The following is a 27,827-nucleotide window of genomic DNA, read 5'->3' as shown; positions in this document are numbered from 1 at the left end:
TCCCCGAAAATAAGACCTAGCCGGACAATCAGCTCTAATGTGTCTTTTGGAGCAAAAATTAATATAAGACCTGGTCTTATTTAACTACAATGTAAGACCGGGTATAATATAATATAATATAATATAATATAATATAATATAATATAATATAATATAATGTAATACCAGGTCTTATATTAATTTTTGCTCCAAAAGATGCATTAGAGCTGATTGTCCGGCTAGGTCTTATTTTCAGGGAAACGCAATAGTTATGTGTATACTATACTGTAGTCTAGTAAGTGTGCAATAGCTTATGTGTAAAAAAATAATGTACATAATTTAATTAAAAAATACTTTACTGCTAAAAAATGCTAACCATCATCTGAGCCTTGAGCAAATTGTAATCTTTTTGCTGGTGGAGGGTCTTACCTTCAATTTGCAAGAAAGCACAATCTCTGAGAAGTACAGTGAAATGAAGCATACCTGTATTCCATTCCTCACCAACTTTCACTCATTATTTACTGTCCACGTACACTTTGTAGCTCAAGCATTCCTTCTGTTAGTTGTTAGTTGTACTCCTAAATTTTAGGCTTAAGCAGCTGTGTAGCAAATAATACCATTTTCTAAGAAGGGGACAGCTGGGGGAGGAGTAGGCTTTTCGCAGGCTGGGAAAAAAGATTTATTGTGGAACATAACGGACACTAGATCCCAGAACAATGCTAGAAGCTTCAAAGAAGTGGGTTAAAATCCAAACTCCTAGAAATGACTGCAGCAGTTCATTTTACTTACATGAAGCCCATGGTCAGAAGTAATAGTTTGTCAGTTCCTCAAGGATGGGGGCCACCAACTAGTTGAAATCTAATATCTGAGTCTAAACCTAGTACTTAATTCTGTGTCTGGAACAGTGAAGGGACTGGCTGTATAAAATGGTCATTTTTCTGACACTACGGTTTTTGTTGGTTTGGTCACACTTTATGTCTTTCCCTCCAGGGATTTGTGTTTCTGCCAGGTGTAATTAATGTCACTTGTAGTTGTGCATATCCTCAGTCCCTGTGATATTGTGTGTGTGTCTCTCTCTCTCTCTCTCTCTCTCTCTCTCTCTCGGTTCCTTGAGTTGTTACCCTGCTTAAGATGTAATTCACACTTCCCATGTTCTCTTTTCAGAAAACACTGCCTTCCTTCAGTTAAACTTCCCCTTTGTTCAAATCACATGCCTGTCGAAGGCATACACTTTCTGTTCTCGTATTTCTGTCAGATATCGATGTATTTGGACATGGTTCCCAAGAGCAAATCAAAATATGAAGTGCTGTATTTCATCTTCCGGGTGGCTGATGTGTTGTCCGGGGGAAATGGCAGACTACTTATGACCGCTCTTGTGTTGCATAGTCGGGCATCAGGGAAGGGTAGGGCTGTGGCTGTGGCCTCTTCACGGTAGATTCTGCGTCCTCTGCTTCAGCTTCTTTACCACAGGGTTGGTTGGTTGGATGACACCTGAACAGTAACTGCTTGGTTTTCCAGAAACCTTTCCTAATCTCATTTCCCCATCACTTTGTCACTCTTACTTTTCCCATGCAGTGCACTGGTGATGGTGACTAGAAGGCCAAGGAGCAAAGGGAGATGGCGCACTAGACAGTTGGGCTTGTTCGCAAACTGTACACCTCCTGGACAACCAGCCTTAGAGTCCAGTTTACAGCCGGCCTCAGCACGATGGTCGAGAATTTGACAGTCAGTTTTGGAACTGCTGACTAGACAACAGCCTCTGGATTGGGGACCAGGGAAAGCATCACCTGCTCAGTGTGGACAGACGAGCGGGATGTAGAGCAGGAAAGCTCGCAACTGTTCAGCTGGTTAATAATGCCATTTCTAGCTGTTGTGCACATTTTATTTCAGGGCCACTTTGTTTCAGTAACTGACACAAACTATTAAAACTGCAGCATTAAAATCGAACAGTTCCCCAACCTGGCTATGTGCTGTTAGCAAGTCCATACATATTTATCAAGTGCTCATTCAGTATCAGACACTTTATGAGGTATGAAAATAGAGCAGTAAACAAAGCAAGGTTCCTGGTTTCATGGATGTTGTCATTAAAAAATGTGATTTATCAGATGGTGATAATGAAGAAGAATAGAGCAGGAAAGGGATGGGGTGTTACTTTAGATAGAGTGCTACCTGGGCTGCTCGCTAGAGGTGTTATTGGAATGGAGACCTAAAGTCAGTGAAGGGTTAAACCATGTGATAAGGGGAGTGGGAGGTGGGGAGAACAGGAGGAGGCAATGTGTCAGAATCAGCTGGGGAATTTTTTAAGCATTAGTCTTGGACCCGATGCAGTTGGTCTGGGGTGGGACTCAGGGATCTGCTTTTCTATAAAAGTTCTCCAGAAGATTCTGGAAAGCCAGGTTGGGGAGCTGCTCTTAAAACCCATTCAACTTATGAGTCGTTCCAGGATCTGTGTGAGGAAAATGTTTTGATGGTAAATAAGTGAAAACCGTAATCTCTCTAGGTAAAAAGAATTGGAGGCAGAGAGAAATGAATAGAGGGAAATTAAAGGAACTAATGAAGGAAAAGAAATAGTATTTAGCCTCCATTAGAATGCCACTCTCGTAATCAAGTTCAACTCTTAGAGTCAAAAGGAGGAATGTGACCCCAGTTCTAGTTTTTCTTTACCACCTGCTGTGCTAAGTGGACCACGGGTAGGCAGGTGGCAGTCCAGGACGGGTCACGCAGCATCGTACCTGTGCCTTCTGGTGTCTGCCCCTCACTGCTCCCCACTTCGCTTGGCCCTGTAGGAGGAGCACCTCCACGGTTAGTTAGCCTGTAGGTCACGGTGCTGTGGGAGGGGCGCGCGTCTGGAAGTCAGTCGGTGGCACCTGTTCAGAGCGCACCACATGCCTAGGAGCTGCCTTGGGGCTCCCTTTGGGACCCCTGGTCTTGTCTCAGACATCCATGTAAATGCTGTTCCCTGTAGATGGAATTCTTGAGTGGCAGGGACGGTAAGATAGCCAGGGTCCTGACTTCCCACTCACAGAAAAGCAGGCCGTAAACCGCCTGGTCCTGAGAGCATGCCATCTGTCCATGGAAATATTACCTGCAAAGTTTTATTTCATTAAGTTGAATGAGGACTAAAAAATATATTTTTAAAAATAGACTTTATGTTCTGGGAGCAGTTTTAGGTTCACAGCAAAATTGAAAGGAAGGTACATAGATGTCCAGATGTCCCGTGTACCCTTGTCCCCACACGGGCACAGCCTCCACATTATCAACACCCCGCCAGAGGGACGCCTTTGGTACAGGTGGCACCTACACGGACACGTCACTGTCACCCAAAGTCCATAGTTGACATTAGGGTTTACTCTTGGTGCTGTGCATTTTGTGTGTTTGGACATATGTATCTGCCATTGGAGTATCATACAGAGTAGTTGCACTGCCCTGAAAATCCTCTGACTTAAAAATCCATTTTGATGTGTTTTTTAGGAGCTGATGAAGAATAAAAAGGAGGGTTTGGGCAGCACCTGTCATGTATACTTCCCACAGGAACGTAGATGATCAGTTTGGCCCACGTGGGCAAATGGAGTTGTGAGCCCGAGCCCCTCTGCACGTATCTCAGGGAGCCTGCTCTCGGTACCTACACAGTTGGAGGCCATATGAGTAATGCCATGAATCACCCCAGAATGTCGTAAATCTTGACTTCTTGAACATGACATTCTCTTGCTTTCCCCTTGAATATGTTTCCTTGCTTTTATTGGAGACAAGCTTTTGCATCATAGGGGAAGAAAAGTCACTTAGACTTATCCTCTGTCACTGTTAAATCACATCCTATTCAGTAGTGGCTGACATGATTCTTGGAAGAGGACGACCAGGCCTGATTACCTGGGTTGTTGGTACGGCACTGAGACACGTTGAACTTTTTCAGCAATTGGTAGCCAATAAGAAGAGAACTGTATATATAATCAACAGAGTGCTTTGGCTCCATTATACTTCTTTAAAAGTTGTAGACCTCTTTCATGGGTGTAAAACTTTGAATAATACCAGCGTCTTTATCAGCTAATAGCCAACCACTTTTTTCTTATGAAACCTTTATAGTGTTGTCGGGAAAAAGAAAAATTGATTTTGTTTCACTTCTATTCAACATTAATAGAACAGAATATAAATGCTTGCCCAGAGGATGAGTGATTGAAGGAAAAATAAACTTATACTGCACGACCCACAGAAGGCATATTATAAATCCTGGATAACTGATTGAGGTGGCTGGACTCAGTCCTCTAGGTATCAGACTGTCTCCAGAGCTGATTCTTTGCACTAGGTCGGTGTGGCCTGTTTCAGCAGGTTAGTCCAGAAATGGTCAGGGATGGAAGCGCTGTCGAATCACCTCATTTAACCTCTTCTCTTTACAAATGGGAAAACAAGGGCAGAGAGGGGGAAAGTCTTGCCCTAGAAACAGAAACTGGGGAAGAATGTGACAGGCAATGATATTTATATCTGAATACCTGAGGCCCAGTTTTATCATACTCCCAATTATTTCTAGTTTTTTCAGAGTGTTAGGAAATTCTCAAAGTCTGGTATGTTAAGACTGCTGCATTTTCTAGGAGAAGGTTTGTAAACTGACACTACATAATATAAAAAGCAAAAACAAAGATATTGTGACTACAATAAATTTACACATGACCCTGTTGCTTCTCAGGGCAGAGCTGGAAAGCACAGAAAAGAACTGTTGATTTACCTCCATATGGTAAATCATATGGGCTAACTTTACATATGGGCTAACTTTCAAAACAAAACTATCAGTTATTAACTTTTTAGCTTAGTTTTTTTAAATATAAATTTATTAACTCATTCAGTTCATTGAATTCTCAGTTATTTGTGGCGGAGGAGATAGAAATGATGTGGAAGATGAGAAAATTATCAATAAAAAAGGGAAGCGATGGAGAAAATGTGTTGGGCTAGAGGAGTGACAAGGACAGTTAATTGGTAGCTACTGGAAAAATTATGGTGTAAAAATTAAGGTATTTACTGAAGGAAACAAATGTGTAACAGAATAGAACAAAAACTAAAGGTATATAGAGATTTAGTTGGGGAGTAGGGGGAAAAAGTGAAGAGAAAGGGAAGATAAAACAAGTTCATGAGGTTACTAAATGAGAAAGGGATGGTGACTAAGAAATGAAAGAAGGAAGTGACTGAATGACAATTGGTATGAAGCAAGATTATTTCACAGTAGATTTGAGTGATTCTTACTATGTAAGATTAGAAAGACCAACTTTCACTATGTTCTTGACAGACAGATGGTCATCCAGCGCACTGAGATGTCATCTGTAGGCTGGTGATAGTCTGTGAATTGTCACCTGTCCACGATAATGTATCAAGAGTAAGAGTTTAGAAATTCTTGTAGCAATTTGACAGAGTAATTTTATGTCTGTTGAATCGAATGATAAAATAATTGGAGCCTGCATTTTATACCTGTTTAATTTCATTTTTCTAATAATTTATTTTTTATTGTGATATAATTAACATATAACATTATATTAGTTTCTGGTGTGCAAGATGGTGATTTGATATTTGTAGTATTGTGAAATGATTACCACAATAAGTCTAGTTAACATCGGTCACCATACATAATTTTTTTTTTTATTGTGATGAGAACTTTTAAGATCTACTCTCTTAGCAACTTTCAAAATATTCATCTGGGATGGATGAGAAATACAAAAACACACCATGGATAATTGGGGAAGCATCAATTAACCCCTTGCTACTCAGAATGGTCTGTAGACCGGCAGTATGCGTCGCCTGAGAGCTTGTTACAAATGCAGACACTCCGGCCCCAGCCACAGACCTTCTGAATAGCAACCTGCATTTGACAAGATCCTCAGGTGACTCATATGAACAATAAAGTTTGAGAAGCCCCATGCTTCAATCCTTTCAGTGTTGGACGGATGAAATTATTAGAAAGCTCTTCCTCATACTGATTCCAGTTCTGCTTCACTGTACCTGAGGTCATCCAGGAAAAAAGTCTCATGTGACAGCACTTCAGATAGTTAAAAGCCACCATCAATTCGAAAACATATTTTACAAATGATTATTGAACTTCTATTCTTTGTAAACTGCTGGGCTAGGTTGTGGGGTTATAGTGATAAGAGGACTCTGGCCTCCACGAACTTCAAGTTCAGTAAAGGAGATAGCAAAGGGGATATTTATATAAATACCACAATAAAAATGATGAACTCATAATATCAAGTGCTGGGGAAATTTTTAGCAAGAAAATTATTTTTACCTGTATGGAGGTGAGGGTGTAGGTCCATCCTATGGCAGGAGGGAGTGATACAGAAAACGTTTTTGTGGAACTAGTATTTTAATTACAGTTGACCCTGAACAACACGGGTTTGAACAAGTGCATGAGTCCACTTACACATGGATTTATTTCAGTAAATATGTGCATTGTTGTAAATGTATTTTCTCTTCCTTGTGATTTTCTTAATAACATTTTCTTTTCCCTAGCTCACTTTATTGTAAGAATACAGTATGTAATACATATACAAAATGCGTGTTAATTGACTATGTTTTCAATAAGGCTTTGGCTATTAGTAGTTAAGTTTTTAGGGAATCAGAAGTTGTACGCTGATTTTCAAGTGTGCTGCCGGGTCGGTACTCCCAATCCCCCTGCATTGTTCAAGGTCAACTGTAGCCTTTAGAAGATGGGTAGGAATTGGATGTGTACAGATGGTATTGGGGGAGGTCAAAAGCAGGATAGGAAAATGAGAAGGTTTGAGGGCAGGTGTAAAAGGGTCTGAATTTAAACCATAATTAATATAAAGTTTTGTAATTTACCGTCAGATGTTTAGAGACTTTGTACAGTAATTTATTTTTTATGGGCTTTGAAAACAATCTTGTTTCATAGAAGTCTGAAATGGTCAGTGCTCGTATTAAAAGGAGTCTTTTTTTCTGTCCTTTTAGCCATGAATCTGCCTCCCACTGAGAGAAAACTGTACTCTTTAAAAGGGACCCTTTTCCTTGTAAAAACATATGACAGTATAGTTGTCTTTTAAAAAAAACACCACAAACACAAAAAAACCAATCCAGTCACATGGTTCAAAAATGAAACAGGGCAACAAGGAGCAGTCTCCTTGTAAACAGTCCCTTTCCCCCATCGACCCAGTCCCTCTCCCACCAGCAGCCACAGCCCACCCGCAGGCACAGCCCCTCTCGCTGAACATGAATTACTTTATAAATAAGAACAACTGATTCTAGGTTGAGCCTCCTCTGAACATATTTTGGAGCTACTGTCTTTAAATTGGTTAGCAACTCTCTCAGTTGAAGTCTAGTCAGAAAGAAACCACACTTGAACAAAGAAAGTTTAATATAAAGAATGAATTATGACAGGAGATTGGAGTAATGAGGGATTGGCTAATAAAAAGTAAAGAAAAGTCTTTTTAAAAAATATAGAAATAGCTGATATAAGAAGCAGCCTCTACCACCAGGGCTGAGATCCAGCCATTATTGGACAGGGCACAGCTGTAGCTCACTGCATGGCAGAGAAGTCATACTGGTGGGACTGGCTTGAAAACAGCCCTCTGGAACTTGCCAGAACTTTGTCCTCTATGTTGCCTGGGAGAGCTGTTCATGAGGAGGTGTCTCACCAGAAACACTCTACTACAAAACTGCCTGAAAGAGATTTTTGCGGGGTGGGGGTGCTGCAGGGTGCTGCTGGCAGGTGTGCATTGTAGGAGCCTGAAACTGAAAAGCAGGCTGCATTGTAGGAGCCTACCAAGCTTCTATACAAGAACTAGGAAGCAAAACTCTTGCCTCTTTCAGTGTCTTTCCAGTGCCCTCTACTGAAAAGCTTAACATTGGAAACTTATTTAAAAGGCTCACATCCATTTTCACAGAGCATGCAAAAAGTGTGAATTTGGATATGACAGTCGATATATTGATAACCAGCCCAGTGACTAAAAAATACAAATAGTCATGACATCCCAAGTGAAGCATTACTGGAAGATATATCTGCCGCCAAAATAGTATCTGATGCATTTCAGAGCCAGATATTAATGTTTTCGGCATTATTCTTACTACTTATACTATTTTTCTCTCTTGACTAAAAATTGACTGAAAATTTTTTTCACTTTTAATAAAAGTGTCAGGCATATAGATAAACCTAGGGTGCAGCAACAAGAAACGAAATACCCTTTCAGTGAAACTATTAGTTCAGTAGAAATTATAAAGGCAGGAATAGTAGATATGAAATACAGGGAGGAAACAATGTCTGAGTATCCTCCCTATACCTTCAGATCATTATATATTCTATCAATTTCATATTAGAGGTCTACCAAGGCCTCCTACTGGCACCAGAATGGTCTGGCTTCCTCCTACTGGTACATAGCTATTATACTAGGACTATCCTTTACCATTTTCTGCATTCACTTCACTTCTTTCCTGTGTTGGATCATGTCTTTTTAGTATCCAGGATCATTCTCTTTATTGATGTACTGCCTTGTTTGTTGGGGCACATTTTTCAACATCATTCTGAGAAAGATTGCATGGGGGATAAATTGTGTTGAGACCGTGCATAGCTGAAAATGTCTCTTAGCCTGACATTTGATTGGTAGTTTGGCTGGTTATAAAAATCTAAGTTGGAAATACTTTTCTTCAGAATTCTGAAATGATTTCCCCTTTGCTGTTTAACTTCAGTTTAGAAGTCTGAAGCCATTCTGATTCCTATTTTTTTCTGTGTAACCTTTTTTTCTTCCCAGAAACTTATAAGATTTTTTTCTGTTTCCAGTATTCTGAAGTATATACCTTGAAAAGGGGTTATTTCATCCATTATGAACACTTACTTGATAATACTTTCCTTTTTTGTGGGGGGCATCCCTATTTTTCAGATATTCAAACTTCTGGACTGATCTGCCAGTTATTTTTTAGCTTGTCCTCCTATTTTCTATCTTTGTCTATTTGCTGTCTTTTCTGGGAGATTTCTATAACTTTTTATTTTGACATTATATTTAAAAAAAATTTTTGTAGCCCTTAAAATTTTTTTATTGTTGTTCTCTGAATGTCCCTTTTTATAGAATCCTATTGTTGTTTCATGAGCACCATATCCTCTTTTCTCTCTGGGAATATTAATGAAAGGTTTCCTTTTTACCTTGACTTTTCATCTTGCATAATCTTTACTACTTCCCAAGTTGCCTTTGTTTTTTTTGTTTTCTGTTGGTTTTGGTTTCTGTCATTCTTTCTCAGACATCTGTTGAATTCTGTTTGCTTAGTTTTAATAGTGGGGTCTAAAGCAGAGTTTCTTGACCAGTATGCCAAAAAAATGTGTTAAAGGTGTGTGAAGATAATGATGGTATCAGCTCTCAGAGTGGTTGAGCAGCATCTGGGGAGGCCGGGGTCCCCTGTCCACCCCTGGCCTCCACACAGCCTCATCTGTTTACCCCAGAAAAGATTACATTTTCTGTGTGTGGTGTGAAATGAAGAAGCTTCAGAAGTGCTGCTCCAAAATATATTGGGAGCTCAGACCCTGTAGGTTAGGCTTATTGACTGTGGGTTTCACTGTTGCATGTTCAAGCTGGGTCATTTCCTTGGGGCATACCTATGTCCATATCTTTAGGTCCTTCCTTTTGGGCTCATCAAATCCTCCAGAAGAGTCTTCCAGTTTTTTGCCTGCAGGCTATAGGTCTGGCTTTCAGCATTTTAAGAGCAGAATTGAGAAAAAAGACATTCAGTCTCAACATTCAGTATGTAAAGACTCTCTTAACTCTCAGTTTTTGGTACAGTACACCCACCCTCATATGTGCATGATATGCCCTTGTTGAAGACCCACCCTCAGTTATTACTCTTAAGAATGTAAATCACTTACCTTCTACTAGAGCTGGGAGAGCCTTAATAAACTGTGCAGGAGAATTGTGTATATATGTGGAGGAAGGATCTGGAAATCCAACTGTCTCTTAAGACTTTGTCAGTCCATTCTTTTGCTTTTAGCTCATCTTTTATCCCTTCTTCCACAGATTCCCCATACTACCAATTCCGATCCTTTGGAGGTCTTAAATGCAATTTAGGCTGTCTTAGCTTGCCTCACTGCTAAATTAGGACTATCTTTTAGACCTTGAGTAAGATACCAAAACAAGACACAAAAAGCATTGACCATGAAAAGTTATTCTTCAACTTGTTCGTCACCTTTAAAAAGTGGCAAGTCTACCAAGGATTAATATGAAGAACATAATAAAGAATCCTCCGCCTGAATATGAGGAGGACATTGAACTCAATAAAAAAGTGAACAAGAGACTTGAAGTGAACATGTGTGTTTCACAGAAGAGAAAACACATGTGGCCACAAACATATGAAGAGATATTCAGCACCTGGATCATGAGGAAAATGCAGATGACAACATAGCGAGACCATATTTCACTCACTGGAGTGGCAGAACTTAGGGGGTGTGACAGATTCAAATGACATAGAGTTTGGATCCACAGATTCTCTTCCACGTACCAGATGACAGTAAACTCCAACTATTTTGGAGAGTGATTTAGTAGCGTCTCATACTTTGGAGAATAATTGAGCATAATTCTTCTCATGTACTCCCGGGGCTACAACCAAGGGGAATTTGTTTTGCATAGTACTAAAGGAGACATAGGCAATAGTCATAGCAATACTGTTCACAGTACCAAAAACCTGGAAAAGGTCCAGAGGTCCATCAACAGGAAAGTGGACTAGTATACAGCAGAAAGAACTAGTGTGCTAGGCAGCAATATGAATGACTCTTAGCAATATAATATTAAGTGAAAAGAGTTAGCCCCAAAAGATTATAGTCAGCATGAAACTCTATAAAATTAAAAACAACTTAAAATTATATATATATATATATATATATATATATATATATATATATTTACTTATATATTATATATTTCATGTATGTGATAATGTATTATATAGATATAAAAACTTTTTACATATTATACATTTAATGGATACAATAATAAAGAAAGCAAGGGAAACTTGAACATAGGATTTGGGATAATAGTTACTTCAGATGGAAGCAGCGGTGGAATGGATTTGTGGGGAGGACTATAGGTTAGAAGTAGGTTATTGTCAAGGTCCTAGCTTTTGTTTTGGATGGTAGGTTTGGGGGCGTCCTCATTACATTACTAAAAATAATGACATAATACATGGAAAAAAATAAGCCTAAAGGCCTGGGGTTTTTCAAGGTGAAGTAGAGATCGTTGCTCACATGGATCTTAGTTCTTTGGTGATCTGTTTTGTTTTATTTTTTAAGAAGTAGCATTTCTGAATTCTGGAACAAATGTTTAATAGTTTAAAGTTATAAAAAATACATTGATCTGAAGTTAAGTTGAATTTTCTAGGTGGGGTTCATATACTGATAAGTATATGCTTTATAGAATATTTAGTGCATAAATATTCATACCTATTTCTGTTCTTTCATAGAAATTTTACATTTTTTTCCCTTTCTTAGGACAAAGTTAAACTATAATCCTCCAAAAGATGATGGATCAACCTATAAGATTGAACTTGAAGGGATATCGGTAATGGTTATGAGAGAGATCCTGGATTACATCTTCAGTGGGCAGGTATGATGAGACACAAAGGAAGGAAGACTCAGTAGAGGCTTCTCAAGCTCAGGGTGAGGGTCTCCTATCATCCATTCTATGGCCACGTAACACTTCATCTTCATCTTCTGTCACTGTGTGCTTGACTAGAATCTCCTATGCTAATGGCACCCAGGTGTGTTCTTCTGATGCGCTGCTCTTTACGGAAAGGCAGACTAAGGACAATCTTACCCAATCCCAGTGTTTGACTTGACCATCTTGAGCTTCACCTTCCAGTATGAGATATGAAGAATGTGGGATGCTTCCTTCTCTGCTGTCTTATTTTTAAATGTTAATTCCAGTCTCGCTTTGTACTCACACTATTGGAGAACTCATTTTGTCTCTGTAGCATGGAAATGGGATCTTCCTTGGGCCGTGGAAGTTGTTTTGTAGACATGAAGAGTTCCAGAATCACCCAAATGACAGGCATCTGTGTTGTATCACGATGCCTCAGCAGGACCAACATCCCTGTACCACCCCATTCTTCCTTTCTGATTTCCCTTTACTCCTTCTACCCATTTATATTTCTGAGGATTTAATGAAACCCAGGAAAGAAAGTGATCGTGGATTAGGTTTCTTTCCTTTTCTTTGCTCTCCTCCAACCCAACCCCCCACCTCATATGATGTGATTTAAAGTGTAGTATGAGGACTCGTAAAAAAAAAATCTTAGGTGTGAACCAGGGCTCATTTGTAGTTGTTGTTTTAACAGGAAGAAGTTAGTGTGTCTCACATTTGGTTATGTGAGAATGCATTTTATGTCTACTCTTGTTGAGAGCTTGTTTCTTACTCTCTCCTTTATTCCTTCTTCATCTTATTTTCCTTTTCCTTTTTGTAAGGGCTATGTCTCCTACATGTTTCTAAGTATTCTGAGTTGTACTGCTTCCTTTCTTTAAATGTACTCATTGTGTTCAGAGTCAAACTCGGTAATTGTCACCGTTTTTGAAGTTTAGGTTTAATTTCATGTCATCTCCTTCTCTTTTCTCTAAACACTAGGTCGTGGGTATGTGGATGTAAGGTTGTGTGTATGTATAAGATTGTTTAAAATAACGTAATTTAAATGAATTTTGGGACAGCCCTTAAAATATTGGCGATACTCTATAGCATCACAAAACCAGGCTTAGCACCTACCTCTTACCTTACTTATAAAATCGATTTAGTGGCACTTACAACAAGTTTTAAGCCAATAAGAGCATATTCATGTTAAGGCTTAGATTTGAAACTTGAGACTTTATTTACAGATTTTGTTCCCAATTTAAATTAATTATTATTTTAAAATCATAGTTGCAATGTAAGTTACAACAAACTCCTGATTTGTCGGTTTAGTTTTTATTGAGATGGAATTTAATGTTTTTTTCACATGCCTACATTTGAATAGTCTACTGTCTTGTGGCTAAATTTAATATGTTGTGTAAATGGGAAATTTCTCCGTCCTCGTAGCTTACTCCATACACTTCTGTTCAGTTTTGTTGCTTAGTTTCTAAGGTGATTGGCAATTGTACGTTTTGTTTGTATCTGTGGTCCACAGTGTGTAAAATGCGGTAAACTGTTTCTTGCTGTACTCTATACTCTGAAATCTCCCCTTCACATTTCCAAATGGAGGATGAATACCCATTCTTTGAGAGAGTCTGAACTGCTGGTGATTTTGGCAATATTTTAGAGGCTTGTTTCTTTACATCATCTTGCTGTTGTACAGAAGAACTGAAGTGGGTGAAGGAAGAAGCATCAGTCAAACTGAAGGAAATTATGGAAAAGTAAATGATCATAATAATTTTTTAAAACCTTATATTAGAAATTTATTCCAGAAAGTAGCTTTGAGACTAAATTGTATCTATTGCACTGAGTATGATGTTTGATATTCATATGAGGCCTCTGAGGCAGTGTGGGCCCCTTTTCCCCCCTTGCATTCATCTTGACATACCATTCGGCAAAAGAGAGAACTTAATATAACTGGAGGCAAGATTTTCAACAGTTGTGGTGCTAGTATTTAAAGAAATCACCTTCAGTTTACCATAGAATACAGAACTTTCATTTCCTAAGCATTTCAATCATTTAAGGTTTTTCTCTAAATTAAGTGTAGAAGTGGGCAACATGACAATTCATCTTGAAGGGTTATTGGTAGTTAACGTTGGAAAAGCAGGGGAACCCTGGGAAAAGTTAACCAGCCCTCAAAATCTTCCTGGAAAAAGTACTATGTTGAACCATATGAAATTGCCAATACTCCATCATTTCTGACCTACAGAAATGCAGTTTTCATGTGGTTCAGCCTAATAGATTAGTGGTTTGGGTTTTAACTATATATAGTTAAGTATAAAATATTTATGATATTCTTATAGATCCGGCTAAACGAAGACACTATCCAAGATGTTGTACAGGCAGCGGACCTGCTCCTGCTGACGGATCTTAAAACTCTGTGCTGTGAGTTCTTAGAAGGCTGCATTGCTGCTGAGAACTGCATTGGGATCCGTGACTTTGCGCTTCATTACTGCCTGCACCACGTCCACTACCTTGCCACGGAATACCTGGAGACGCACTTCCGAGATGTCAGCAGCACAGAAGAATTTCTAGAACTGAGTCCTCAGAAGCTGAAAGAAGTGATTTCTCTTGAGAAGTTAAACGTTGGCAATGAAAGATATGTATTTGAGGCAGTAATTCGATGGATAGCACATGATACAGAAATGAGAAAGGTATCTGTAGTTTATAACGTGGTCTAACTTTGCCTTTTTACGTATTTCATTGATTTAGTTATTTTTAATCAAAATTATAGCTCTTCTGTCTTTCTCCTTCAATGCGAAAATCTTGCAAAGTTGTGATCTAAAAGATAATCTGTGAAACATCTTCCTATAGGATCATTAAAGCGATTGGTTTTTCAGACCAGCCTATAAAAGCCCATGTAACTCAATATAGCAATGAAATTAAGAACGCTTGTAAGACACATAATATCCTTTGTATGTTGTTTTTCATGGGAAAATGTGTTTCAAGCTTAAACTGAAGATTATAGAAATGCAGCATTCCCACCCTCGCTTTCAGCATCCTTCCCCTCTACATCGCTGGGCCAACCCCTACAGCAACTCTGATGCAGGCAGCATGGTGAGGGGGCAGTTGGAGCTCGGGCAGAGGAATGAGGGGCGTGGGCTCTCCCTCGAGTGATTGGCACCACTCAGGAGGAAGCGGGAGAGCCCTCTGAGGTTTCAGGGCAATGCAGTTCCAGGTGGGAAGGCTCTGGGAGTGACAGCTTAGGAAGGAAGGGTTGTAGAGAATATCAGGCTTTAGATACAAATTGTGACTACATTGGGGGAGGGAGCAAAATCATAGCGCTTTAAGTCCAATATTTAGCAATTAGAGACTAGCTCCAATTACTATATTCAAGATAAGTATAGTTGGTTTTAGAGTAGTTTTCAAAATGTGCAATTGCATTGTTAATTGTTCTTGATAATGATTGACTTATGTTTTAATGATTGTCTTGTAATTTTTTAAAATTCTGTAGGCCTATGAGTATGTCTGTTTAGAAACTGCTTGTTGTCTCAGCATAGTCAGCACAGTTATTGTTCTGTTTTCCACGTTAGTTGGGTAAATGAGGAAAGAAGATCAAAGTTTCCAGCTTGCTGCCATTCATTCACTGAGACCACCATCAGTAGCTTCTCCCTGACCCTCTTCTTGCCTTAAAGAGATGAGGATGTTAAGGTCAACTGGCTGCTCGGGAAACAAGAGGCAGCTCTTCATCTTTTGTTTAATCTGAGCTTGATACTGTAAAGACTGTTGACTTTTAATACTCAGGGTATGGAAGAGTATACCTTAAAATGAGTACTTCAAAACCAAGAAAAACTAGTTGTTAAAGAGTTTCACCTTATGTGTGTAGAATGCTATAGTCAATTGGTTCAAAAGTAATGATTGAGCATGAAAGTGTATTATTCATACTACATTTGTTAGATATTTTTAACAATTACTAAAGAAACGATTATATAGTACTCAGGATATTTTTTTGAACTTTTCTATATTTTTCTTGTAATATTAATGTTGATATATTTTCATTATCTAGTTTATCCTACTGTATCAAGGTATTACTGTAAATAATGTTTTTATAAATGTCATTTATCTCACAGCACATCCAAGTAAGAGATAAAACAAACTATAGCACAGTTCTTCTAAGTTTTCATATTATTGTGGAAACCATTTCAGGTATAAAGAAAGCTACTTGAAACTTTGCAGTGATACATCAAATATAAATCTGAACTGGTGATTTTTTAAATTAAACTAATATTTTTCAAGGCTATGGGAAATAGAAAGGAAAGGGGCCAGTAAGCATAGTCAAGCAATATTGGCACTTATACCTATTGATAATTTATTAACAGTTTTAGTTTGCCATGAGTTGGAAAATGTATATTCTAAAAACTGTGTGTTGCATTTTCCGTTTTTTTTGTCTCTCCATCCTTTCTGCCCTCTTCCACAGGTCCACATGAAAGATGTTATGTCAGCACTGTGGGTTTCAGGGTTAGACTCCAGCTACTTACGGGAACAGATGCTGAATGAACCATTAGTACGAGAAATTGTCAAAGAGTGCAGCAACATACCACTGAGCCAGCCACAGCAAGGAGAGGCAATGCTAGCAAATTTCAAGCCCCGGGGCTACTCTGAATGCATTGTGACTGTTGGTGGAGAAGAAAGAGTGTAAGTATGCGTCTGCCATTGTTGGAAAAGTGGTTTAAAGGAAGAGAGATTTCCCTGTACACAAGAGTTGATAATATTTTTCAGTATCTAACGCATAGTAGCAATAGATTTTTTTTAATGGTTTAAACATTTTTTAGAACGGTAAAACTAGTTAGTTACCATAAGCAAAACTACATAAAACACATTAACTGATAACCCGCTTATTTCTTTAGTTCACGGAAACCAACAGCAGCGATGCGATGTATGTGCCCTCTCTATGATCCTAACAGGCAGCTTTGGATTGAACTGGCGCCTTTAAGCATGCCAAGAATTAATCACGGAGTTCTCTCAGCAGGTACTGTTCTGTGGTAAATTTTCCTTAAACACAAGATCAAGTAATGTGTAATTTCAGCATTGTATAGAATGACTCAGAGCCTTTTAAAGATAGAATTGTAGACTCTATATGATGACATTTTCAGTGTAGCTCTAGCTTTTAAGACTGTGGTAGGAAGAAGAGTGTCTTCTGTCAGTCCTTATTATTCCCAAATCTTTAACACATAGTTATTTTTAAGATTCTAGTAAAGGAGCATTTTATTTCATGACTTAACAGAAGAGCAAAATTCAGTGACTCTTACCACCAATTAGCTGTGTGACCATACTTGGTACACAGAGTTTATTCGAACCATGATAATCCCATCATCTTTGAAATCCATGCAATTTAGAATTACAATATGTAACGATATCTAAAATAAATGTGTTATGTAAAAGCAAGCATTTCAAACGAGCCTTTGGAAATATTGCTTACATTAGCAATGGCTTATGCTGTTTTACTACAGAAAGTATGTTTTAGTTGACCTTTACGAGTTTGAAAACAGAGCCCATGTTATTCAAAGCTCTCACTGAAGGACATGATAAAAAAAAAAAAAAAGGTTGTCCTTACTGCCTTACCACTGTTTGCAGCCTTTCTCTTCACCTTGGATCTGCTTTTTTTTGCGTTTTCCCCCACAAATACCATTTCACTTAATTCTAATTATTATCAGCAGTCTTCCTGGAATCCTTCTTATTTTATAGTCTCCACTTTCCCACTATATCTGAAAAATGTTTAAAGCTATACGACACCATACCATTTTATAGAAATGTCTAAAGCTATACTGAATGTATTTAATGGCTGGATCTATCACAGTTAAAGAAAGAATTCATTAAATGGAAGATAAAAGAAATCACGAAGAAGGCAATATGGAGAGGCAAAAAGATGGAAAACAAAACATCTTTTTGTTTCTCCATAGTACAGCAGTGAGGTCATTTTGTGAAAATCATTTCCAAGATCATTGATGTTACTTCCAATCATGAACAGTAGGATGGAGTGGTATAGGCAACAGGATGTGGGTCTGATTTCCCTGTTCTATCTTTTCAGAATTAGCTGCCTTTAATTTTCCTCCCGTATTATGTACACATATTCATAATTTTCATATATGCTCATCTACCACAAAGGTTCCTATATCGCTAATCTTCAAAGATTTCCTAGAGGGGTTGGCATTTCAGAAACTTAAGCAGTGAGAAGAGGAATTGTGTCCAGTTGTATTAACTGAAGTTGTGAAACGATTGACTAGTTCCCATTTATACAGCCTGTTCTGAATTTCTTTTTTTCCTTGCCTTTTATTTGAAATTGACATTTTTGTCATTCAATTGTTTTACTCTTTGCTAGTTTAGAAGTTATATTCTTCATGTAGATTTCTTTGAAGATTTCCTTAGAAACCACAGCCAGTATTCCTAAGTTACCAAAGCCTAAAGTTATATTTATACAGTTACAGTACATTTATACTCTAGTTTTCATGTTCCACAGTCTTACAGTATTAAAATGATTATTTATGAATAAAATATTTACATATGTACATTTTTTATTAATCTGTGTATATATATATCTATAGGCAGATAGTGTTAATTTAGATTTACCCACATATTTACCACCTTCTTTGTTTTTCCTTTCTTCTTACTCCTCAGTCCTTCCACCTAGGATCATTTTCCTTCTCTCTGAAGTTCACCCCTTTGAATTTCCTTTGAATAATCTGGGTCATTATTTTGCCTTCATCTTCAAAGGATCTTTGTTGGGTATAGAATTTTAGGTTGGTATCTATTATTTTTCAGCTCATTGAAGATTTCTCTCCATGACTTCTGGCTGTCATTGTTGTTAAGTTAGTTGTCAGTCTAAATTGTCTTTTCCTTGGACTATATTTAAGATTGTTATGTGTGTGCTTTTTTTTTTCTTTGTCTTTGTTTTCTACTATTTCTCTACAATGTGCTTAATTAGGTACACATTTTATTTGAAATTTTACCATATTTGGGGATTGTTGGACATCTTGACTCTGGTTTGGCCTTTCATCAAATCTGGAAAATTCTTATTTATTGTATCTTCCAAAATGCCTCTGCTTTGTTCTCCTCTCTCCCTCTGCTTCTGGAAGTTAGATTAAACATGGTTAGACTTTTTTACTCCATCCTCTCTCCTGGTTTCTCTGTTTTGTTTTCCATCTTTTGGCCTCTCCATGTTGCCTTCTTTGTGATTTCTTTTGATTTATCTTCCATTTAATGAATCCTCTCTTTAACTATTATGGATCAGCCATTAAATCCATCCACAGAAATTTTAATTTTATCTATTCTTTTTTTGTTTCTAGAAGTTCTCTTTAAATCTGTTTCAAATCTATAAGCCACATCTGTAGTCCCATTTCCAAGAAAATTTGCCTTCAAATTTGTCTTTTATTTTTTCAACATAGTAAGCATTGTTGTTTAAGTCTTTCTGATTAATCCAGTATTTGAAATTTGAAATCTTGGCAAGACTACTTCCTGTTGTCTGCTTCTGCTGGTTCTTCCTCATAGGGTCAAGTTTCTTTGTATAATTGAATACCTTTGGCTTGGTGCTGACCATTTTACTAAAAATTGTTTGTAGGAGTAATTTGATGCTTTAAAATATAAGAATGTTAGAATCTAAAGCTTAGATGATGGTACTTTCTTCAATAGAAGTTTTATTTTATTTTTTTAAAGATTTTATTGGGAAGATTTTATTGGGGAACAGTGTGTACTTCCAGGACTTTTTTTCCCCCCAAGTCAAGTTGTTGTCCTTTCAATCCTAGTTGTGGAGGGTGCCATTCAGCTTCAAGTTGTTGTCCTTTCAGTCTTAGTTGTGGAGGGCGCAGCTCAGCTCCAGGTCTAGTTGCCGTTGCTAGCTGGAAGGGGCACAGCCCACCATCCCTTGCGGGACTCAAAGAATCGAACTGGCAACCTTGTGGTTGAGAGCCTGCGCTCCAACCAACTGAGCCATCTGGAAGGTAGCTCAGCTCAAGGTGCCGTGTTCAATCTTAGTTTCAGGGGGCGGAGCCCACCATCCCTTGCGGGACAACCTTGTGGTTGAGAGCCCACTGGCCCATGTGGGAATCGAACCGGCAGCCTTCGGAGTTTAGGAGCACGGAGCTCTAACCGCCTGAGCCACCGGGCTGGCCCTTCAATAGAAGTTTTATATTTGTTGCTACCTTTATATTTTATTTCAGTTGCCTGGAAACACTACTAATTTGGAATTACTATAAATCAAATTCAAACTTCAAGGTTTCCTAGACAAGCAAGGAGATTTAAATCTGGTTTCTAGTTCTGCTTGACCTTCATCTGAGGGTTAGAACTTTGGAGGGGCTGTCCTGCCAGAAGCCACACTTTCTGTGGGCCTGGAGTTTAGACTTCTCTTTTTCATCCTCTCAGAGCCATTCATAAGAAGGGTTGAATATTTTCCCAGAATAGATGAACTGAGATAACCCAGAGCTGCTTGGTGACTGAGTGGGTGGTGCCCATCTTCCTTTTATGCTGTAGGGCAGAGGGAATCCACTCAAACATACTGAGTGAGGTAAAATGGTCAAAGTGACTCAAAATTGGCTCTATCACCAAGGATCAAATGAAATGGGATCAAGATCTCATCGAATCCATTGTTGCTGTCAGAGAAGGTTTCCCTACATACTGTGTGTACAACTATGGCATTTATATTCAACAGGAGATGTTTAAGACTTAAGATTTTTCTTGCGTGTCTCCTTTGATTTTTGCAGAAGGATTTTTGTTTGTATTTGGGGGCCAAGATGAAAATAAGCAGACCCTGAACTCAGGAGAAAAGTATGACCCAGACGCAAATTCATGGACTGCGTTGCCACCAATGAACGAGGTAAAACGTTGCTTTTTAAAATTTGTTTGGTATGGTTTTTTTTCCATTTATCACTTTGTTAGTTTTGCACTTGAGTATAAAAGAAGCGTTAGCAACACTGCCAAACCCTCCTTCCTAATACACTAGTGCCTACCCTCCCAGCTCTCCTCTCTGTGCCTTCCCCTTACTCAATCTGACCTCCTCACAGTCTTTCAAACCTCTGTAAATGCTCCTGCTTCAGGACCTTTGCCAGATGCCCGTATGGCAGGCTCCTTGCTTCCTTTGTTGTTTGTCTGTATAGAGCACCTTGTCAGGACGGGCTTCACTGCAGCCCCTCAGCTCTCCTGTCTCTCCTACCCTGCTTTCCCTCTCTTCATACCAGGTAGCACCTTCTCACGTTCTCTGGAGGTTTAAAGTGTTCACATAGCTCTTTGACGCCAAGGGATTTTGTCTGTTTGTTCAGCGCTCTATTGTCAGTGCTAGAATAGTGCTGGCCACCTAGGGGACTAAGGAAATACTCGTTGACGAATGAACTTGACACAGCTCAGGCTTCTGTCATTGCTGATACCCTTAGCAAGAGCTGGTTCCCCGCTGCCTCTCCAGCCACAGGCAGCCCTGTGCTCCTGTGGCTGTGGTTCTTGTCTTTCACACATCAACTTGAAAATTCTTAATTATAGTCCATTGCTAAACACAGATAACTTTATTGAACCAGAAAGTAGTAGTTCTTTTTTGTGTTGTGAGCTATTATGAGTAAAAAGTAATGATTCTGACCACGAATCTACCATACAGGTAATTCCCTTGTTTTGAGAAATTCCTGGATTTGAGTTATCTGTCTATTGTGGTAAAAGAGTGAGGTGCTAGGGAAATCGGAAATATTTGAGAGAGATGGTTTTGAGCATGGTCCTTCTTTCCTGGAACTCTGGAATATAATGATATCTGTAATTTTTATTAAATATATAACTATCAGGTTTCGATAAGCTTATATACAAAGATCTTTTATGTCTTTTCAGGCAAGACATAACTTTGGAATCGTTGAGATAGATGGAATGCTGTACATTTTAGGAGGAGAGGATGGTGAAAAGGAGCTCATTTCCATGGAGTGTTATGATATTTATTCTAAAACCTGGACAAAACAACCTGATTTAACCATGGTTAGAAAGGTGAGAACTGTATCTTGTGATTACAAACTGGATTTTACAGTTAATCTTTCTTCATTTCCTATATATGCCTTTAAATCTGATTGATAGTGTTGAAAGAGTCAATGTTATAGAATTCTGTCTCTGTTGGTAGCTTGCCTTCATTAGCGTCAGCTGTACATCAAGCTAGGAAACAGAGTGTGTGAGCTTTTACCCTGCTCGTGGGCTCCGCGGCACTTCTGTGTCCAAGGCCTGCACTTGGTAAAGGCTTTGTGAGTGCACTAGACTAGGAAGCGAGATCTTCCAAACCTGAGTTCTTAATCATCACACAGTACTGGGGAGAAGCATTCATCTACAGGTAAAGAACTGCCACTGCTTACTGGGTAGAGTGAAAACAGATGGCTCACGTTAGCTGTTGAGAGCATCGTCTGTCTTTATTACTATTCCCCGGTGCAGGCCGGCACTGCATCATCAAGCCAAAGCTTTGTCCAGCGCCATAGGTATTTCACATCTTTAGGTAAGGCCATCCACAGCTGTATGTTCTCTCGCTGTCTGTGCCCTTTCAACTAAATTATTTTGGGCAGGAATTGAGTGACATCTTGATCCATGGCATCTAAATCTTGGAATTTTCAAGTAGTGGTGAAAAGAGAGAGAGACTGGAAAGCTTCTTTTAAAATGAGAGTTTTGGGGCGGCCGGTTAGCTCGTTTGTGTAGAGCGCGGTGCTAGTAACACCAAGGTTGCCAGATCCCTGCATGGGCCACTGTGAACTGCACCCTCCTTAAAAAAAAAAAAAAAAAAATGAGGTTTATTTTCTTATCTCACTTAGTGAAATAGGACTAGATGAAGTTAATCCTTTTCAGAGGATTAAGAATGTGTGTGTTACCTTGCTCTTCTCACTTTTAAAGTCCTGTGCTGTATAATATTGGAAAGCACCGTTGTTTTACTGTTAGAAATCAAGTCCTTTTCCAAATATCTTACAATATTCTCTAGACAAGTTAGTATTTATTTGTCTAACTTTAATAATAAACATTGCCTCCCTAATGTTGCTTTCTTCTTTCAGATTGGCTGCTATGCAGCTATGAAAAAGAAAATCTATGCCATGGGTGGAGGATCATATGGAAAACTGTTTGAATCTGTGGAATGTTATGATCCAAGGACCCAGCAATGGACTGCTATATGTCCATTAAAAGAGAGAAGGTGAAAGAACTTGCACATGGGCTTTATAAATTCCCGGAAATCTGGCTCCTCCTTTCTTTCAATCAAACCTTTTATTTGACTTGGAATTTGGTTTATATAAAATTAAATGAATAATCCATTTACTGAAAAAGGAACACCTACATATTCACCAAACATTTAATGTTGCAGAGTTAAAACAAGCATAAGAGGAATTAGGGAATCGAGTCATGAGTTGTAAATCCAACAACTAATATGCTCTGTATGGCCTTTCAGATTTGGAGCAGTAGCCTGCGGAGTTGCCATGGAACTGTATGTATTTGGGGGAGTCAGAAGTCGCGAGGACATCCAGGGTAGTGAGATGGTAACTTGCAAGTCTGAATTCTACCATGATGAGTTTAAAAGGTAATTAATTATAAATGGTTGCACGTAACTTCTGCAACTTTTTTTTTTTTGCTTTCAAAGTTATGTTTTAGCTTTGTCTAGTTTTGTAGTTTTGTTTTCAAGTTACTTCATTGAATTATCTATTTAGGAGATATATCTAATGCATACTATATTATTGATTCAGTGACTTCAGAAGTATTGTTAACTTAAAGGAAAACCATAGAAAAGTGTTTCTAAAATGTAGATCAAACCTTGACACTTAGTTGCTTAAAATAATTCATTGGCTTCCTATAGCTTTTAGGAAAATGTTTAAACTCCTTAATTTCCCATACATGGCCTTTTATGATATTGCCTTTGTTACTCTTTCAGCTACTATTCAACTCAGATGCTTCACTTGAATCACACTGAGCGGTATTTTTCCCCCAAACATGTCATGATTCTCTCAGCTCTGTGCATTTGTGCTATTCCTTTTGCTTAAAATTTCCCTTCCCACATTTATCCAGTTAATTTGGCCTCTTCCAAAACTCCCTAGAGGTCTGATTTAGGTTCCTCTATCTGTGGTCCCGTAACACTCTACATGTCTCACTCTTGGACTGTAATTGTTAACTGTAAGCTTCATCAAGGCAAGGTCCAATTCAGCCAACTTTGGACCCTACCTTCAGCATCGAAACTGGCCGGTATTAGACACTCAGTAAAATGCTGATTAAATGGTTGAAGTATGGTGTCAGAGACTCTCAAAACCTCTGGCAGGCTGCTGTATATGTCTTGTAGAGTAGGTAACATTCTTCCCAACCTCCTCTCTCTTCCCTCCTGTCACACGTTTTATTGTTGTAACCACTAAACAGTATTCTATGGCAGTAATCTGTTCAGATCCTATAGGGAAAATGCCATGCTACTAAAATTCATCTTGTGATAGTGTTTCAGTCATGTTACCAGAAGGGGGTGCCATAATATAATGTTTAATTTTGTATTATTTCAGATTAGGGCAAATAATGAGCAGTTATCAGATTTTTGAGAGATGTATAAATATAACCTAACTTCTAATGTATTTTAAATTTAGAATATTTGGATAGCCTTTTTTCTCCCTTCAATTACAGGGGGGCAGGCTATCTTAGGAAATTTTATTAGACAAAGTGTGAGAACAATTTACAGTATGTTTGCCATGGTGGGGTTGAGGGCAGAATTTCAAAGACTTTTCAACATTTCTCTTCCTTAATATATTACAGTGAGGGCTGACTGTCCAAGCTATGAAGTAGTTTATTAATTTCCTGCCCAAATGAATCTCGAGACAGTCTGTCCAACTTCTTTAACAAGCAGTGATCAGTGTGTTTGATTTCTGATAAAATATTGATATAAGCCTTTTTTCATAATGGCTGGATTACTGTTTAGACAATACAAGCTAGAGAGCTATAATTCACTTACTGGAATAATCAAGGTTGTTTATGATTTTACCATTTTCCGTCCCTATTTTGAGTGTGTAGGACTTAAATCTGGCTATAAAGTTTCTCAGTCTGTCCTTGATATGCTACAAATTTTAAAACCTTATATTTCTATCAGGTTGTTTCGTATTTATAGTTGATAAGCTTTAAATATAAGTGTATTACTTGCTTTCAGTTTACAATTGTTAAACATGAATATTGCTCCCTCCTTGCTATTTAAAATAAAATTCATGTATCTTTAGTTTCCTTATTTCTAAGCTCTCTGATACTAGTTTGTAAATAGAATGAAGAAAGCTTAATTTCTCTTGTCAATATAATATTGTTCAATGTTGTTCAAGTTGACCCTTGAACAACACGGGTTTGAACTGTGCATGTCCACTTAATACATGGATTTTTTCCTAATAAATACGTACAGTACTGTAAATGTATTTTCTCTTATGATTTTCTTAATAACATTTTCTTTTCTCTAGCTTACTTTATTGTTAGAGTATAATACATAATACATGTAACATACAAAATATGTGTTAGTCAACTGTTTATGTTATCAGTAAGGCTCTGGTCAACAGTAAGCTATTAATAAACTTTTGAGGGAGTCAAAAATTGTACGTGGATTTTTGACTGTGTAGAGGGGTCAGTGCCCCTAACCCCTCAGGTTGTTCAAGGGTCTACTGTATAGGATTCTTACTTGCTTAGATAACACTAAACCCATTTGTAATACCAACTGTCATATCTTAACTCACTTAACTTATTTAATCTTTGCAACAGCCCGCTGAGATAGGTACTCTTTTTATTCTTGTTTTACTTATGAGGAAACCAAAACACAGAGAGGTTAAGGAATGTGCCCGAAGACATACAGGGTAGGAAATGGCAGAGCTTGAATTTGAACTTGGGTATTCTGGCCCCAGAGTCTACCTTTTAGGCTGCCATGCTATATTTCCTTAAAAATATAGGCTTTCCCATACATATCTATAGAAAGAAAATAACATATTTTTATTTCTTAAAAGGTCAGATGTTTCCAAGTATGTTATATTTGCATTCTCTGGAAACTGTTGCCAGATGAGCAATCTGTAATAGATTGGCCACCATTTATTGTTTTTGAGTAATCTCTTGTCTTTCCTGCCTTTGTTCCCTATTTTTAGGTTAAAACTTTCCTGGAAAAATGCCATATTTTATTATTTTCTGTGTTTCTCACTAAAAACAAACTGTTTGAAGGAAAGCAAAGAAATTGACATAAGTTACCCCAAGTCGTAGGAAGAACTTACTATATCTGGAATGACGCTGTCTCCATATTTGTTCCTTGTGCCCCTCTTTTATGGATACTACTATCCTCCCACTTGCCCGTACTCCAAAAACATCGTCTTTGGTTCTTTCTTGTCTCTCACATCTCATCAGTTGTCAAGTCTTGTCTTCTTTTTTAACTGTAATATTTTTCACAGTTACCCACCTTTATTTCTCTGCTGCTACCCCAATGTGTTCACTGTTTTGTATGTGCAATGTCATTAGCCTTCTAACTAATCTTCTCTAATACTTTTCACCTACTTGCGCTTTTGAAAGCTTAACGTGACTTCGATCATTTCATTCTCCTGCTGAAGATTCTTCACATTGCTCCATTACTTGCGGAATAAAGCGAATAGTATTTAGCAAGGGACGGGCCTTGCAGTGCCTCCAGCATCCTCTATGGACAAAGCCTACCACTGCTTTTATCTTTCCAATGAACCAGCTGTTGATGTTATTGTAATTTTATCCACTGTGTGTTTTCCATTTCATTCGTTTCTGTTCTTGGCTATGTTATTTCTTTCCTTTTACTTAGGGTTTATTTTGTTCTTCCTTTCCTAGCTTCTTCAGGTAAAATTTTAGATTTCTTTCTTAATTTCTCTGCCGAAGTCTTCTATCTTTTCATCATAAGCATATTGCCTTGTCCCTTATTGTTATGGTAACTGTGTTCGAGTCCCCGCCTAATAGATAATCCCAGCATCTGAGTCATCTTAGAGTTGGCATCTGTTGATTGTTTATTCTCTTGAGAATATGTTCTCATTTGTCTGGCTCTTCTTTTGTTGAGTAATTCTAGATTGCATCCTGGGCATTGTGGACTGAGGTCTCTCGTATTGCTTCAGTGTTGCTCCAGGAGTTTTAGCAGGCAGTGGGCTTGGCTAGACTCAGATTGCAAGCTGTCACGCCTGCAGCAGGAGGCAGCTCATGTCTCCGTTCCATTCTTCAAGCCTTTGTTACAAGCATTCGTGGTTCTGGGTTCAAAGACTTGAGACAAGTGGGTATACATAAATTTAGGGGTTCTTCTCTACCGCTCATCTTTCTGAGACTTCCCTGCACACACACTTCGGTGATCCTGGTTGCTCCACGATTCTCTGTTCACCCTAATTCCAGTGGCCCGAAAGACAGCAGGGTTTTCTCTCAGGGTTTCAGCTACCTGGAGCCGCCACCCTCAACCTGTCCTTGGGTAAAGCTATCATAGAACGGAAACATTCCATGTGGGATGCTTGTTCAGCTTTCCCCAAATCTGCCTGCTTTTGCTCAGACTCCAGAGCCTGCAGGCAGTTGTTTTATTTTGTCCAGAGTTTGTAGCTGCTGCTCGCTGGAGGGTCAGCTTGTTAAGAATTCCTTCCTCCCTAAAAGCAGAAATGTAGCTGAAGCTCCCTCTTTCCTTCTCTCTCTCCTGAGTTGATTGTTTCTCCTTCTCTCCTCTCCTTACCTGTCTTTCCCCTCCTGCTCTGCTTTCTCTGAAGCTCGCTGCTATGTCCCTGCTATATTTTAAAGTGTTCTCAGGGGGCATTCTTAATTCTGAGTTACCAGAGGGTGTATCATTGTAGCCTCAAAGTCCTGAGAAGCCCATGTTTGAAAACCTTGTGAATAAAGGCATAATAATGCTTTGTCTGTTACAAAAATCATTACCACTTACTGATGTTTGCCATGTACTGAACACCAGGCAAAGTGTTTTATGTTGGCGAGTTCATTTTATCCTCACGACAGTCATTTGAGGATGGTGATGGTGTCTGGTATCCCCACATTATAGACAATGAAACAGAGACTGGATTAGCTAAATTGTCCAAGGTCAACAAGGTGATATATGATAGAGAAAGAAATGCAAAACCACATGCCTTTTATAACTATTTTATAAGCAGCAGCTATATACATGGTCCCATTAAGTTTTCATGTTAGTTTTACTTAATTTGAAGCCTCAGCACTATATAAAGTCACCTAGGATGATTTTGTTGAAACCCAGGAACTCTGACTCATTGACCTGCTTGGGACCAGATTTGGTAGACTATCCACATACAAGTGGACCAATTTCTTCAGCTT

At 38.5% G+C, this 27,827-nt stretch overlaps 1 protein-coding gene across 3 annotated transcripts in view; it reads left to right on the top strand.

The window, feature by feature from the left end:
- Positions 1 to 27,827, top strand: part of GAN (gigaxonin) — a 60,811-nt gene that overhangs the window by 16,608 nt on the left and 16,376 nt on the right. For 2 of the 3 annotated variants that reach the window (XM_074314526.1, XM_019743720.2), the window contains exons 2-9: positions 11,432 to 11,546; positions 13,898 to 14,248; positions 16,012 to 16,229; positions 16,442 to 16,563; positions 20,288 to 20,400; positions 21,390 to 21,539; positions 22,577 to 22,713; positions 22,966 to 23,094. In XM_074314526.1, the coding sequence (XP_074170627.1) occupies positions 11,432 to 11,546; positions 13,898 to 14,248; positions 16,012 to 16,229; positions 16,442 to 16,563; positions 20,288 to 20,400; positions 21,390 to 21,539; positions 22,577 to 22,713; positions 22,966 to 23,094 (1,335 nt within the window). The remainder of the gene's footprint in view (positions 1 to 11,431; positions 11,547 to 13,897; positions 14,249 to 16,011; positions 16,230 to 16,441; positions 16,564 to 20,287; positions 20,401 to 21,389; positions 21,540 to 22,576; positions 22,714 to 22,965; positions 23,095 to 27,827) is intronic. The other variant, XM_074314527.1, reaches the window with a different exon arrangement.

Source organism: Rhinolophus sinicus, linkage group LG11, assembly GCF_036562045.2.
Source record: "Rhinolophus sinicus isolate RSC01 linkage group LG11, ASM3656204v1, whole genome shotgun sequence".
In the NCBI taxonomy this organism is placed as follows: domain Eukaryota; kingdom Metazoa; phylum Chordata; class Mammalia; order Chiroptera; family Rhinolophidae; genus Rhinolophus; species Rhinolophus sinicus.
This window is presented reverse-complemented; position numbering and strand designations above follow the sequence as displayed.